Source organism: Haliotis rubra, unplaced genomic scaffold (genome assembly GCF_003918875.1).
Source record: "Haliotis rubra isolate DU_JTF1 unplaced genomic scaffold, ASM391887v1 Scf2, whole genome shotgun sequence".
In the NCBI taxonomy this organism is placed as follows: Eukaryota; Metazoa; Mollusca; class Gastropoda; order Lepetellida; family Haliotidae; genus Haliotis; species Haliotis rubra.
Genome location: NW_025766002.1, coordinates 4838323 through 4853664, shown reverse-complemented (window position 1 = coordinate 4853664; position 15342 = coordinate 4838323). Strand labels below are relative to the sequence as shown.

The window sequence follows — 15342 nt, the reverse complement described above, 5'->3', positions numbered from 1 at the left end:
GGGTGGGCTTCTTTCCGGAGCATAACTCAAGAACCGTTTAATATTTTTCAACAAAACTTGGTAGATATATCAATTAGAACCTTAAGTGGTGCCTTTTGCTATTTGCAGATTTTTGTGATTTATTCTTTTCTCAGTTCCCATGGAAACGATTCGGACTTAGTCTCAAAAGGGAGGGGTAGGTTTTGTTTCCGGAGCACAACACGAAAACTTCCTTTTATGTTTCAGCAAAACTTGGCAGATATTTGAGGCAAATCTTGAAGTTGTGCCTTTTGCTATTTGCAGATTTTTTTCATGATTTCCATGGAAACGATTTGCACTTATAAATACTAATATCAAGCTGGACTTTAAGTAAATAAATGTCAGATGATTTGTTTTTTCAAAGATGTGGGGTCCGGGGGGGGGGGGGATATGTCATCTTCTGATGACTCTTGTTTATGTTTCTTGTCTCGCCTAATCAGCCATGTTGGCTATGCACAAAGAATGTACCTTGCATTTCTAATGGACTTTTGGTGGGTTAGCCTACTGCTGGCTCGTCACGCTAAAGACCAGGGTTTGATTCCCCACATGGGTACAATGTGTGAAGCCCATTTCTGGTGCTAATAGTGGCGTAAAACCAAACTCACTCTCTCTATGTATCTGCCTGGGTTTTGCTGTCACAACTTGCTGTTTATGTTGAATGTTACCTTGATTATTCCTCACTGATTAATTTCCATTTAATAAGACTCAAAATAAACATAACAGTTATCATGTATAGAACATTGTAAATGAATGTGAATTTTTATTGCTGCTGCATTAACAAGCATCCATCTGTTTGCTGCATTTAGATGAAAGAATTTTTAGTGTTACTTTTTTAATTTTAGCTGATGCGGCAAAATGAAGAAGATATATGACACATAGTTTCATTACCTGATCATAGATATCAGCTGTTAAATAATAAATATCAAGCCTGTTATCATGTAGTATAATATTAGAAAATATTATTGTTTAGATTGAAGTATTTTCACCCTTATTTTTAGATTTTAACTGATGTAGGAAAAGATATAGAATGGTTTCAATCCCTATACATAGATATCGGCTCTGAATGGAACAAAATTGTTTGTAACAAATTGATATTTGACTTGATAGTTAAACAATTTAGATAAACTGAAATTCTTTTTTCAGCCAAGATGTAACATATGAATAATTGTAAAGGGTAAGGACCTGAGGTCAATATAAACATTTAATCAGGACCCAATCATTTCCTGGCTGAAGTACATTAACGTTTCAAGTACACGTGCAGGACATGCATCAGTTCCTGTCGCCGTGACCTGTCACAGTTGGAGTGGGTGTCGATGATGTCGTCGGGGCATCATACATACATACATACATGTACATGATGTTCGCATCTCAGTTAACACCTCCGATCAGCCATCTTGTTCTTGACCAATCGAGCGTGCCCCTCCCAGAGTTGCCAGCAGACCAGTCAGCGGTACTAGTAGTGGGCTAAACAGAGGTGCTGTTGTGATTTGCTTGAGTGGGATTTATAGGCAGGGGAGTAGCAGTACAACAGGCTAACCGGTGCAGCAGGCGGGTTAAACTGGGTCAACTCTCGCCACAGTGCATACTGTTTTCCTGGACCTAATACCAGGTGAGATTACACGGTAGTCTGTCAATTAAGGACATGTGATACTTATGCTGTAATAGGAGTGAATATGATTCCATGTTGTGGTTATCGGCCCGTTTGTGAACACAGGAAGTGCTTCTTGTTAAATGGGTAGGTGTATTTGCTTGTTTAATCAGTAATTATTAATTGGTTGAATGGTTTTGATTATGATTGTTATTTGTGTGTGGTAGTATACCATTACATGCTTACAGTAATATATGTATATATATAATTATAACAGCATAGATGGAGTATTTAAACAGTAGCGGAGAGGATATGGTCACTTATAGAATGGAAGTGTAGAGTGTGGCTTGATGATAGGGAGTTTGTGAGTGGCAGACTTTAACAGTGTGTGGGAGGCAGCATGTTGACATGTTGGGATAATGGCTTCCATAGTGGACACATTTACTATGAACAGGACTTTGCCTTGAGGTGAGAGTTGGTTGTGTGGGTGACAACAGTCTAGGTGATATCTAGGTCAAGCACAGGGCAGGTTGATCGCTGGGCTGATACATGGAGTGTTTGTGAATGAATTGTTTGTGAATGACTTAAACGAATTTGATACGACTGTGATAGAAACCTGAGAAGACTGTTGTGGATTACTAGCCCCTTGAAAGTGATTACAAGGGAGAAATTGAAAACCATGATTGTGGTGGTCAATTTTGAAAAAAGTTTTATATGTGAGAATTTATTTTTTACCAAAAATTGTATTTTATGATGGACTTACTTAACTTACTAATGCTAAAATCTAAATCAATATCCAGGTGATCATGAAAAATATATCAAGTTTTTTGTTATTATACTATAGAAAAAATAACAATGACAGTAAAAGAGTAATCGAGAGGATTGAGAGTGCAGGTTGATGCTTTAATCGCCTTAATCCATGTCATACCTAAAGCCATTATAAAATGGTACTTGATGTTACCCTGCCTTTTTGTAATGAGGGGATGAAACAAGAACTGGTTTGCTTTGAGTCAGTATATTGTGTTAGGAGTGGGTTATCTATGTGAGACTGTAGGATGGTATGTCAGTAGGGCTGGCATTATAAAATGGGCAATAGAACAGTCTAGAACAAGCACCCACGTGCGCACGACCACATGCACACACACACACACACACACACACAGAGAGACACACATCATTTCAACTCCTATCATGGGAATCTTTCTTAATCATAAGGTTATGTCTTTTTAATATATTTCACATTATTGCTGGTGGAGTTAACAAGATTTTCACTGTAAGTACAACTTACAATCAAAATAATGTAATCAGGATGTGTGTCAGTCATGAGTCATTATTTGAAGATAGCTGGTGTGGATCATACGTTATCCTTATAGTCATGTGGCTGGAATCTCTCCTGCTGTAACCAATAATAGGTGGATGTGTTACATATGTGTAACTCAATATTTGTCACACCCATACTCAAACTGTATTTAAGTACCCTCATCTTGTTCCGCTGTATACATGGTACACACATTTGTTGCACGTACAACACAGGTGGGGTGTACATGGGGCCTTGCTGGATCTGTACAACACCGAGTGTGGTAGCAGGTCGTGCATTGTGTGCTGATGTGGTATAAAACTGTTATTACATGGGGTCAGGCTATTTTACCTTTGATCACAGAAGTAAACGTGTGTGGCCTTTGGTTCTTTTAGAATTGTGGTCATAACAAAGTCTTTGGGATACAGCTTTGGGTTTATCCATCAGTCAGCGCCTCAAGTTGGACCAGTGCTGTATATGAAATAACTAATTTTGGATGAAAACAGCTGGTCCTTCTAAATTTTCACTAGTCTTGGACTAACAAACAAGTGGCAATGTCTGTCCCTGAAGCATTTCATGGCATAGTATTGTAGTCACAACAGACTCTGCGTTAAACCCTCTTGCTTATTAACTTAAAAGCAGCATAAATCAAACGCTGGTTCATTTAGAATGATAAGAATTTTGATGAAAACACCTAGTACCTCTGAATTTTCCCTTGGATGAACAAACTAGTGGCCATGTCTATCCCAGTTGCTGTCGATTATGAAGTTTAGAACTGTTTGTATTGATAACTCTGTGGTACCTGGTCTTAGTGTTGATGTGAAATAATACTGTTATTGTATGCTGAAAAGACTGTTATAGCTCATATTCCATTAGAATACATGTGATGCTTTTCAGAATCTGTGATTGAACATGATAGTTAAGTGAATTCTTCCAGTGCATGATATTATAATTTTAATGTTTTGGGACGTTGTGGTATTATTAGCTGTATTAATGTGTGTTAATGTGATATAATACTGTTATTACATGGCTTTGTGTTGCAATACAGTATTGTGTGACACTTTTTCATGATAGAGTGTAGGACAATGAAATAACTGTTCATTTTCGCTTCGTCAGAAAGTCATAAACACTGTAGAAGCAGCTGATGTTTAGCCAGCTAATAAAACAAAATATTAATTAGTATTTATACAAGGCATAAATCTGGTATGTAGAATGTTATTCAAGCAAGATGACATTTCTATTCAGATGCTTCTCCAGTTGATCTTGAAAGGGGTCCTGGGTTGAAAAGGTCAATTGAGCTGGCAGTAGAAACTAACCTGTGGAAGAGACTTGAAAACAAACCTGAAAGCCTTAAATTGTATAGGTCCACAGGATATCCGAACATTAACCCTAACCTTAGCGTTAAGGCAATCCATGTGGTCTCTGCCTCTGTTGAGCTGACTTGGGTATGTTCAGATGGTCACATTGATTCTACATTGTGTACAACCTAGTGAAGAAGGATCTCTAAGCTTTGTATGCTCTCTCATGATCCCCTGCCCACATGTTAAATGGTTGCACTTGCTGTCAGATTTTAAATGGTTGCACTTTGCTGTCAGATGTTAAATGGTTGCACTTTGCTGTCAGATGTTAAATGGTTGCACTTGCTTTAAGATGTTAAATGGTTGCACTTGCTGTAAGATGTTAAATGGTTGCACTTATTTTTTGAAAGATGTTAAATGGTTGCACTTGTTCAAAGATGTTAAATGGTTGCACTTATTTTTGAAAGATGTTAAATGGTTGCACTTATTTTTGAAAGATGTTAAATGGTTGCACTTATTTTTGAAAGATGTTAAATGGTTGCACTTATTTTTGAAAGATGTTAAATGGTTGCACTTATTTTTGAAAGATGTTAAATGGTTGCAGTTGTTGAAACATGTTAAATGGTTGCACTTGCTGGTTCTCTACCTGGCACTCAGTTTTAAAGGTGGATTGGAATGAATAAACTGTGAGTTGGGTAGTGTGACTCCCATACGTAGAGAATAGATTGAATAGGAGTTTTACTCAAGTCTAGAATCATTTGCAAGTCTTGATTGCCTCAGCTTGAGGCAAGAAGTTAAGGATTGTTCCTGGCTCAATTGAGATTGTATTGCAGATAAACATATATCTTTTTGTAGTTTTGCATAAGATAACCTCTTTTCTGGAACAAAATGTCAGCTTGAGTGGTTTATCAGTGTTGAAGTGTGGCATGGTATCTCAGTGGGCTAGTATGATAATAAAACTAGCATTAGTGTGGACAAGTACTGTGAAGCAGGCACTCATGCAGGCCACTGTATGTAGGTATAGTAATCTTGAATGTGACGTAAATTCTGTTTCTCCTCTGGGCCGAAGTTTCCTTCCATCTTGGTGTGTTTCACCAGTAGTTTGTCTCTCAGTCCCTGAACCACATTATTTTCCCTACAGCCTAGCTCCCTGCAATGCTAAAGCTCTAAATGAAGCAAGTCTAGATTTCCTCAGGTTCTGAATCTCTGTTCTTTCTGGGTCTCCTTTTCAATATAAACACATGTCATCGTGTCCCAATTGTGTAGAGGGGCGTTGGGGTAGCCTAGTGGTTAAGCGTTCACTCATCACGCCGAAGATCCGGGTTCGATTCCCAACATGGGTACATTGTGTGAGGCCCATTTCTGGTGTCCCCCGCCGTAATATTGCTGGAATATTGCTAAAAGCGGCGTAAAACTCACTCACTCAATTGTGTAGATCGATGGTCATGCTGTTGATCACCGGATTGTCTGGTCCAGACTCGATTATTTACAGACCATTTCCATAAAGCTGCAATATTGCTGAGTGCTAAAACTAAACTCACTCACTCAAAGAACATAACTCTCAAATGTTAATCAAAACAATATCATTTAGTGCATTTTTGCAACTTTTCATTTTATACTACTCCAAAGAAGAAGGGTTCGATTCCCCACATGGGCACAATGTGTTAAGCCCATTTCTTGTGTCCCCCGCCGTGATATTGCTGGAATATTGCTAAAAGCGGCGTAAAACTAAACTCAGTCAGTCAGTCAGCCAAAGAAGAAGAAAACACCGCATTTCTCTTTATCAAACGGTAGTACCGTGGTTATTGTGTCATTGCTGTGGTTATCTTTAACTTCTTTGGAGTAGGATATAACATGAGAAACAGTGACATCACATGTAATAACTAAGATGATATGGTGAAGATGAGCAATACGACCCTGCTGCCACCGAACCTATATTAGTACCACAGTGGCATGCATCAAACAGTCAGGTAGTGTGTCTACACAAGATGGCCCCTCCCTCTTCCCCAGTGGCGCTGGAGGATCCGATGGCTAAATGTTTTGTTGTGGCCCGTGTGGAAGACGCTTGGCTTCCAAAGACAACAAGTTGATTATCAGCACATTGTTTTGGTGTGAGTCAGGAACGCCTGCAGATACTTGGTCCCCACCTGTCTCCCAGCACCGTAACCAGCCTCCCTGCATCCAGGAGACATTGTGGTGCACGCCCTCCCCGTTACTGATGAAATTCTGTGGGATGGGTGATGTGCATGGCTATTATATTTTGTGTTAATGTTAAAGTTTGTGTCACATCCAGGCCCCATGCTGTGTACAGCTGGTGAGTGGAGTGTAACTCAGTGCGGATGTGGTATTGTAGAATGATAGCATAGATGGTTGGAAAGGATTGGTCTACGTCAGTCTCTCAGCATGCTCAGCTCACAAGCATGTTAAGTGGATCATTCTGTGTGAATATGTTTAAAAACAATACAAACTTCATTCTATAAAAAGAATTCCTTTATTGTTTATTTCAGAATATGATCAACTAGACCTGCCAGTTATTATCAACTTGATTTACCAAATGAGTCATCTAGACTTGACGAATTGAGTCGTTCAAACTGACCTATTTTAATCATATAGAACTGGCCATTTCAATCCTCTAAAAATACCTGTGGTAGTTCCCTAGCCTTGCCTAGTGTAATCATGTTAACTTGTAGATATCCCTGCAGCAGAGCAGACTGTCATAGACTAATGCTTAGTATCTGAATATATATAATATTGGTTGTAACAAATAAACCCATTTATGTTGAAAAGAAGACCCAGGGAGACCAGAGATTCTAGACTTGCTTCATTTAGGGCTTTAGCATTGCAGGGAGGGCTAGGCTGTAGGGGGAAATAATATGGTTCAGGGACTGTGAGACAGACTACATTGTAGGGAGGGCTAGGTATTAGGGGAAATGGTGTGGTCCAGGGACTGTGAGACAGACTACGGACTGTCAGTGTGTCCATGTTTTAATATCTTGATGGGAATCTTTTAAGCTTTTTTTAAGCTCACATGTATAAACAGAATATGTTCCATCAGAATACTCTGTAGCCTCACAAATTACTAGATTGTTCTTCTAAAATCAGTTTTCTGTTCATCTCCTTTTGCATAAATTTCTCACATATACTCTTTGTAGAATCTTTGATCCAGCCCTATATTGGTCATTCCCCTAGAGTACTGCTTCAGGCATATCTATAAAAACAACTCTTGAGAATTGGCAATACATCAGCAGAATTCAGATGATCCCCATGTTTGAGAAGAGATTTGATCCAAGCACTTGTTAATGCAATGTAAATGGGTAATAGTGCCCATGGTAGAGATATCCACTGAAATGGAAAGGTGGTCTATTGACTTGATTGACCGTCTGCTTTCTCTAAGGGACTTGCATGACATGTTCAGCTTTACTGGTCACTGATCCTAACTGATTTGATTTTCATTGTGGTTGTTGCAGTTTTGTGTGTTTTGTGGTTGAATAACTGCAGTAGTTTTGAAGTTAAAGTAGATTAGAGTGTTTCAGCTTAATGGATTATGATTCAAGGCAGATTGGAACCTGTGGACTTGGGAGTTAAATATTGACACACTGTTTGTGTCAGTTTAGGTATTCCAACCAGTCAGGCAGTCGCTGTATTTTATTCACTGTCAAACTAATTTTGTTTGTGGCACTGTGGCATTCCAGAAGCAAGATCCAGAGGTGAGAGTGGTTATATACTGTAGCAGACGGGTCAAGTTTCAGTGAAGCTTCCACAAGGGGAGACCTACGCCCAGCTGAATAGCCTCAGTGGCCATTGGGATGGGAGAGAGAGAAGGGCATAGTGAGTGAAGGAAGTTATCTGTAAGTGTGGTGTGGCCTGCATCTTCATTAGTCACGTCTGCTACTTCTGTCAAGCCTTCCCAATCTGTGAAGAGGCCGGCCCCATGTTTCAGATTGACTGAGTTTACTTCTTATGTGAACCATCTGTAGTTAGGTCTTATATAATCAGGCATGACTAACTCATGGCGCAGGCAGAAGTAATAATATCCCACTTCTGACACCAAAAACTTGGACAAGGTAGTCGTCCATGCTGCCACCAGTTGTGTGAGGGAAGGAAGGTAGGCTGGGAGGACAGATACTATCTCAACTGTGGAGTGAGGATTTCCCTAACTAGCTCCAGCATACCATTGTACTTGGATAAGTTTCATGTCTGGATAACATCACAAGTGGTCTGCTGTAGTTTTATGCACAATTGCACGAGCAGGAAGGAAAAAACTATCAATCTACACACAGCCCTACACAGGATTGAGGAGTAATATTTACAGCTTGCAGCTTCTGTGTTTATATACTGTCTGGAAGAACCTGCTCATGATGTACTGTGTCAATTGAACATTTCTGGTTGGCGGAATTGTCCCCGGGGCACACTGACGTGCAGGAAGACAGAATCACACAAGTGGGATATGTCCTATCGTAAACTGGGTGAAACATAAGGATTGCATGTATTGTATGGAATATCCCAACTTCCTCCGGTAGAAGCCAAGTTGTTCACAGACAATATCTCCGGTCATGACCATTGCCGGTGTTACTCATCGCACTGTTCTGCCCCCGAGTCGTGTATCTACCATGCTGATGAGTAGTGCTTGATAACACGGTTCCTTCATCCTACACAGTACTACACCTACACCACAGCAATGGCTGCCTTCCCGCCGTCTGCTCATGCTCCTGGCATAAGACTTGTTTCGGATAACCCCTTTCTTTCGGGATTCACCCCAGAGAGGATGTACTGCAGTCCTGTCAACATGCCTGCTGACAAAAATTTGGGTTCCTGGCACAGGGTAATTGTCCACTCAGTTTTACATCTTGTCAATCTTTTGTGTTTTTTATGTCAAAAAGCGAGTTGTCTTCATTGTGCCAGCCATGTTAGACTAAGGTTTGTTTTGATTCTGTCCACTAGAATCGTAAGTGTTGACTAGGTTCATGATTTGTATCAGGGTCATGTGATGACATGGTGACTTGTTCTTTGATGGTGTCGTCTGTGATAATTGGTTAACACATCAGGTAAAGATGACTGGATGGAAATATGATTGCCCTTTTTATAAGGTATTATTACAAGACTTATGTTATTGTATATTGAGTGCATGAAAGGGTTGTGAATAATATCCCATGATGACTGATACCTTTAATGAATCTTACATTCAGGCCAGCTAATAAATATGGAGTACCCGCTTCTTTTGGATCAACATCTATTCCAAACTATTACCGAGTTTTAATGTCAAGAAACATTTCAACATATTCTTGTCACTCTCATTATGAAGGTCAATCCGTTTTACATATTCTGAAAACAACAACTAACTTTTTTACTTAGAATCAACATCAGTGAAAATTATCTCCAAGCCAGGATCAGGTAGATGTGTGCTATTTGAGTAATGCCAGGTATGACGGCCATTAAGAATGGTTTAGGAGCAAGTTATTTTTTCCTCCAAGTGACTACTGGGTTCCAGTTCCATATATCAAATAATGGCCGACATGGAGAGAGGGTAGGATCTGTGAGCATTAAGCTGTTTCGGAGATCGGCCAGCTTCTTCTCACGCAGCTTAGATTTCTTCTTCGCTGTTACGTGTAGTGGTAAATGCATGCATGCTGACAACTGCAAGGAATGCTGGGTGAAAAATATTTTCCGCCAAATTTTTATCGAAGTATGGATGTTGCATCACCACATGAGTCAACTGTTTTTGTGAAGAACTGTCTTGTGTTGAATATTTAATGGTTTTAATTTGTCATACTTTCAAGATGCCACTTAAGTCTCATACTTGTGGAAGAAACTTTTCACATACGTGAGACACGTGTGTTACATTAAATACAGTATTTAAAGATTCAGTAATGATGAAAGGTACATTTGGATGATTACTCAAGCTATCTGAGTTGATTAGGTCAAAACATCAGCAGAAGGAACATAAAAGTAAAGAAATGTAAGAAATAAATGTTTCCTCTTCAAAGGACTAATTATGATAATAAATATACACAAACTTTAAGATTAATTTTTAAACATTTTAAGAAGAAAGGCATAATCACAGCTTAATGGTATGAGGTATATACAGTTTTAACTCAGGGCTAATAAATATGGGCTGGGTGAATATTTTCCTCAATTATGTTCTTCAAGAGAGATGCTGTGTAGAAGCTCTTAATGACCCATTGCCCTTCCAGCTGACCACACAGACAAAGATAAGGCCACTTTCACTTGTATAATATTTCACACTAATGCATATGTGTGTGGTATGTTTATTAGTACCAGGCTATACAGTTGGTGTCACTTTCCCCTTGATGTGCCCCTATCTAGCCCCTGGCCATTAAGCCCTGTCTTAGCCCCTGAGAACAGTTCTGGACTTCTTGACTTCAACTTCCATCTCTGGAAATGTGGGCCAGGTTAGACCTTGGCAAGTCCAGAGAGAAATTATTGTGCTCCATGGAATTACAGGAATATGTAGTTAAACACAGAAAAAAATCTGCCTTCATGGTTCAAAGGTCGACTGGGTTAAAACTGTTAAATATTTTTTATTTTACAGCTTCAAATTCTTGTTTTGTTATTTTTGGTTTCTTTTTATATTTTCTGTTAATTAACGAGTTGACCCTAAATGTTTCAAACTAAGTGATAAGAATTTAATTGGCTTGAAAGATGGTTTTGAAGGGGTCATGGTATCATGGCATATGAATTTGTCACTAAAACAGCCACAGTATCAAACATGTCAAAGCAATTTAGTTGTGTCAGTGAGTTAGACTGCACAAGATCCAAACCTCAAAATGCATTGTGAAGTGTAAGGATAATTCACACCTGTCTCCTAACTCTAAGAATGAAAAATAAATGACTTGTTGAAACAAAGTCAGTCTATGTTGATATCGATAACATTGTTGACCTGAAAATTCAGATAAACAGCAGTATTTGTCTGGAGATTAACAACAGACGAACACATTCTGGAGATATAGTACTGTAGTTTTGTAAGTATACTATCTGAAACACAGATAAATAAGCAAGTCCAGGTATGAAATGTGTGAGATGTCCAGTTTTCCTTTTGTCTCAGTGTGATAGAAATTTGATAGCTTTTTTAAGATCTTGTATTTGTCATTTTATATTCATGATTTTGTATTAGTAATTGCAGACAGTGTACTAGGTATATATGATATATGTGGATTGCAAAATATCCTGGGTTCCTAAGGTTTAAGAATGACAAGTCTTTATGGATGATTCGTCCATAAATACTTGTCATTGCTATTGCTTACAGCTTCTAGAATGCCTCTCAAACAGTTCCTAGGGTTGCTAATGTAGTTTTGAATTTAAAAGACTTCCACTATCTTTAGAACGGTGGGATATTCTAGTGGTTAAAGCATTGGCTCATCACGCCGAAGACCCGGGTTCGAATCCCCACATGGGTACAATGAGTGAAGCCCATTTCTGGTGTCCCCCACCGTGATATTGCTGGAATATTGCTAAAAGCGGCGTAAAACCAAAACTCATTCAGTCAGTCAGTCCACTATCTTTAAGGGTGAACACTAGGGTTGTGACTTATATGGGATTTTTAAAATACTGGATTAACATTTATCATAAAGGTTCAACCTTTCGAGCATGTAAGCCACCTCCAGTGCTAGTGGGACGTTAGGAATGATACGAAGGTATGTCAACCATATGGAGATGCTTCATGTAGTGTTAATGATGGAAGGGTGCACTGTCTAGACAACATTACAGTACACCCACTGTGTTTCTCCATTACATACTTCTTGTCTCTTCAGGCTGACATACTGTGTTTGAACGGGAATACTGTTCAAACCGACATAAAACCCAATTCACTCACTCACTCAGTGTATGCAGATGCCTTGAACAGTTAGTTTGGACAAATGAAATGCTTGTCTTCAGTATTTCCAAACATTTCGATCAAAACAATAAATTTGAGTTATTGTAGCCTGGTCTTTCATTTCTTGTGACATTTGTAATTTCAGCAAATTATAATGGAATTTTGTGAAAATTAGCCTGAAAACGCACAAATTTTAACAAGAACTGAAAGATCACAAAATGATCACAATCGATTCCTTCCTGCCATTCCTTCCATGGCAAGACAGTATTACTGTATCTGAAGTGAAACTTGATGGTGGGTGATGTGCCCTCTGATTGCTACATAACATGTTGAACAGACGTGCTTGGTATTCTGCTGTTGTGGCTGACGGATGAAGTTCAGGATTTGATTACTTCAGATGTAAGGGGTATTGGAGTGGCTCAGTGGCTAGAACAGTCACTCTTTACGCTAAATACCCCAGTTTGAGTGCCCATGTGGGTATGTTGTGTGAACTTGTTCCCAAATATATCCCTTGTTGTGCACAGATGGTACTAACATGAACCAATCAACATTCAGGATGGAGTACATGAGGACAGTGGCTTTAGTCATGCTACTTTATCAAAGCTAGGGCAGCCTAAGCCAAGGCTTAAAACATTTGCTTGTCAATCCAAAGGTCTGGGTTTGATTCCCTCCAGACATGATGGTTGGGTGGTGACATGGGGCAATACATTTAGTCTTGCCACTTTATCAAGCTAGGGCAGGGTAGACAAATTGTTAAAGCATTTCTTTGTTAATCCAAAAGTCTGGGTTCGATTTCCCACAGATAGAGGGTTGGGAGTTTGCTTTAGTCTTGTATTTTGATCAAAGTACAGGCAGGGTAGGCAGAAGGTTAAAGCATTTGCTCATCAATCTAAAGGTCTGGGTTCAATTCCCCACTGATGTGATGGTTGGGTGGTGACAATGTGCAACCTGGTATACAGTCTCACGTGGGGATTGTTGTTCATTCTATCGACCACTGATTTTGTTTCGGAACACATTCACTCAACAAATCCCACCCAACATTTTCAACATCCAAAAGAATGTCTACACTACCACACAGACACATGAAAAGGACTCTATACAAAGTGTTCAGAGGCTGTAGGATAGCAGGAACATTCGTTACCAGATCAGCATTGCCAGTGACTAATGGGAATGTACCTGACCACCAAAGGCACCAAGCCCTAAGGGGAGGCAGCACAATGTTACCATAGCTTGGAATCTCTAGCAATTCGTCATGAATCGGTGTTTGATGCAGTGCCAGTGCTAGGATGTTCTGAGCTCCCTGTAGCATGTGCAGTGAATGGAATCACATTATGGTTGTGATCTGATGTTGATGATGTAGCTGAACTTTACGTGCTGAGGCAAGAATTTGATCAACGTAATCCTTGGAAGTGGCATGCTGCTTTGATAATGCCCCCTCTGTTGATGCATCATTAAGTGTGGTATCACTTTTGAATTGATGCTCTTCATTATCTTTAGCTCCGTAGTTGTCTTGATCTTCTGAAGTCTGTCATTCTGTGACTGATCACTGAATATTTTGTCCATTAAGGGTTAGGGTACTATATGGGTACCAATAATGGTTTTGATTGTGATACAAAGTTGTTATTAATAAGATCAAATAGAATATTTTAGGTTAGAACACTGTTTTTTGTTTGGTTGCCCTTTTTCATGTTTTTTTAATATTGATGATTAATATTCATTTCGGTCATGTCTGGCAAGTCTGTGAAGCCCATTTCTAGTGTCCCTTCTGTGATATAGCTGGAATATTGATAAAAGTGGTGTAAAATTAAACTCACTCACTCACTCACTCACGCTGGAAAGTCAGTGCATTCAGCAGCAGGGAATTTCATACCTCAGATAGTATGTAAAAACACACTCGTGGTCTTAATGATTTAAAAGAGGGTAAACACTTGCTCACACATTCACTCAAGGAACAACCTCTGCTCTCTCTTTTCCATTACTTCATCAGACCAAACCTTGGTTTTGACAAGGCTCTTTTTTCCCCCACCTCGGCATGTTTTGTAGATACCCCTTAGGAGTAAGTTCTTTGGTTTCAACTGCGGGTATATCAATGTATTTTTAGACAATATGTTGATGGAATCCGTTGCCAACATTGCATACTTGTAATGAAATGACCAGGCTGGAGATTCATCTGTGTCATGTATGGGAAAGTGAAACCATATTGTGTGCGTTGGGGTGAAAACATTGATCTGTACCTAGCCATATTTATCTGAGCTTCTGCTCCAAGAATACCTAAAATAAAGATAAAAGGAATGATAGTGATGGTCAAAAGTTCACTTTACTGCCTGTTTGCTTCTATATCAGCTAGTTTGACAGCCCATAGATCAGAATAAGGCACAAATAAAAACATTCAAGGTCAAGGTCGCTCATTCTTTCGTATGATTCCAGATGGAAGACATGTTGAACCTCCAAATGTCTTTTTGATAGAATGTTCATGACTTCAAGCTCAGGAGTCTCTTTTATTTACGAGAGACTGTTCATCTTCATGACTATAAACAAATGATTATGTTGCATTCAGCACTTGTGTCTGCTGTGCTCATTGCGGATTTATGGTCATATTTTTGGGTGAATGTCAATACCTGGACATTTCAGATGTGTTTTATCATCAGTGCCAACCATTAATGTTACTCTTACACCTTGACAATGAACTTACGTCAAAGGCAGATGGCATTTCAATTTTGTTGAATTAATTTGCCAGTATCGTTCCTGTAATAACATTTTTCAATCCGACTGTCCAAATTGAGTCTGGAAACAGAGAAATGAGATGAAAATACCTCCTGACTGTCGGTTAATCAGCCAGAGTACCAACCATCCTGACATACTCATGGGATGTTTGGAACTGGATGTTTAGAATTGGATGTAAGAGAGTAGAACATAGCAGATTGTGGAAACTGTACCTGCATGCACATTGACTCTGTTTTCTCAGATGTATTTACAACTTACACTAAGAAATGAGTTCACCAGACTGCATCAAGCTTCAAACAGCATTCTGGGCATTCTCCGTCCCAGTCATTGTTACAGAGCTGAAGGTGTCTGGGTGGTGTGCATCTCTGGGTGAAGTTTGGTCAGGTGGGAGGGAGGAAGAAGCTGGCTGTTGACAGCCCCATTGGTGGAACAGTTGCTGTGTTGGATGTGCTAATGTTTCAAGGATATGGCAGTGTTCTGAGGATATATCACCTTTCGGGATTTGCTTTTGGAGCATATTGAAGTGATTGAGTCAGTCAGGTTTGTAGTGTTATGTGTTTTTGACATTCAAATGAGTTGAGTTGGG

The 15342-nt window shown here is 39.3% G+C and overlaps 1 protein-coding gene across 13 annotated transcripts in view; it reads left to right on the top strand.

The window, feature by feature from the left end:
- Positions 1 to 15342, top strand: part of LOC124275391 (focal adhesion kinase 1-like) — a 161447-nt gene that overhangs the window by 45463 nt on the left and 100642 nt on the right. Inside the window, exon 1 of one of the 13 annotated variants that reach the window (XM_046710932.1) lies at positions 1380 to 1627. The exons of 9 other annotated variants lie outside the window; for them this stretch is intronic. Coding sequence is in view for 1 of the 4 variants with exons in the window: in XM_046710927.1 (XP_046566883.1) it covers positions 8880 to 9023 (144 nt within the window). In the remaining 3 variants the exon portion in view is untranslated. 3 more of the 13 variants (XM_046710936.1, XM_046710927.1, XM_046710935.1) reach the window with 3 other exon arrangements.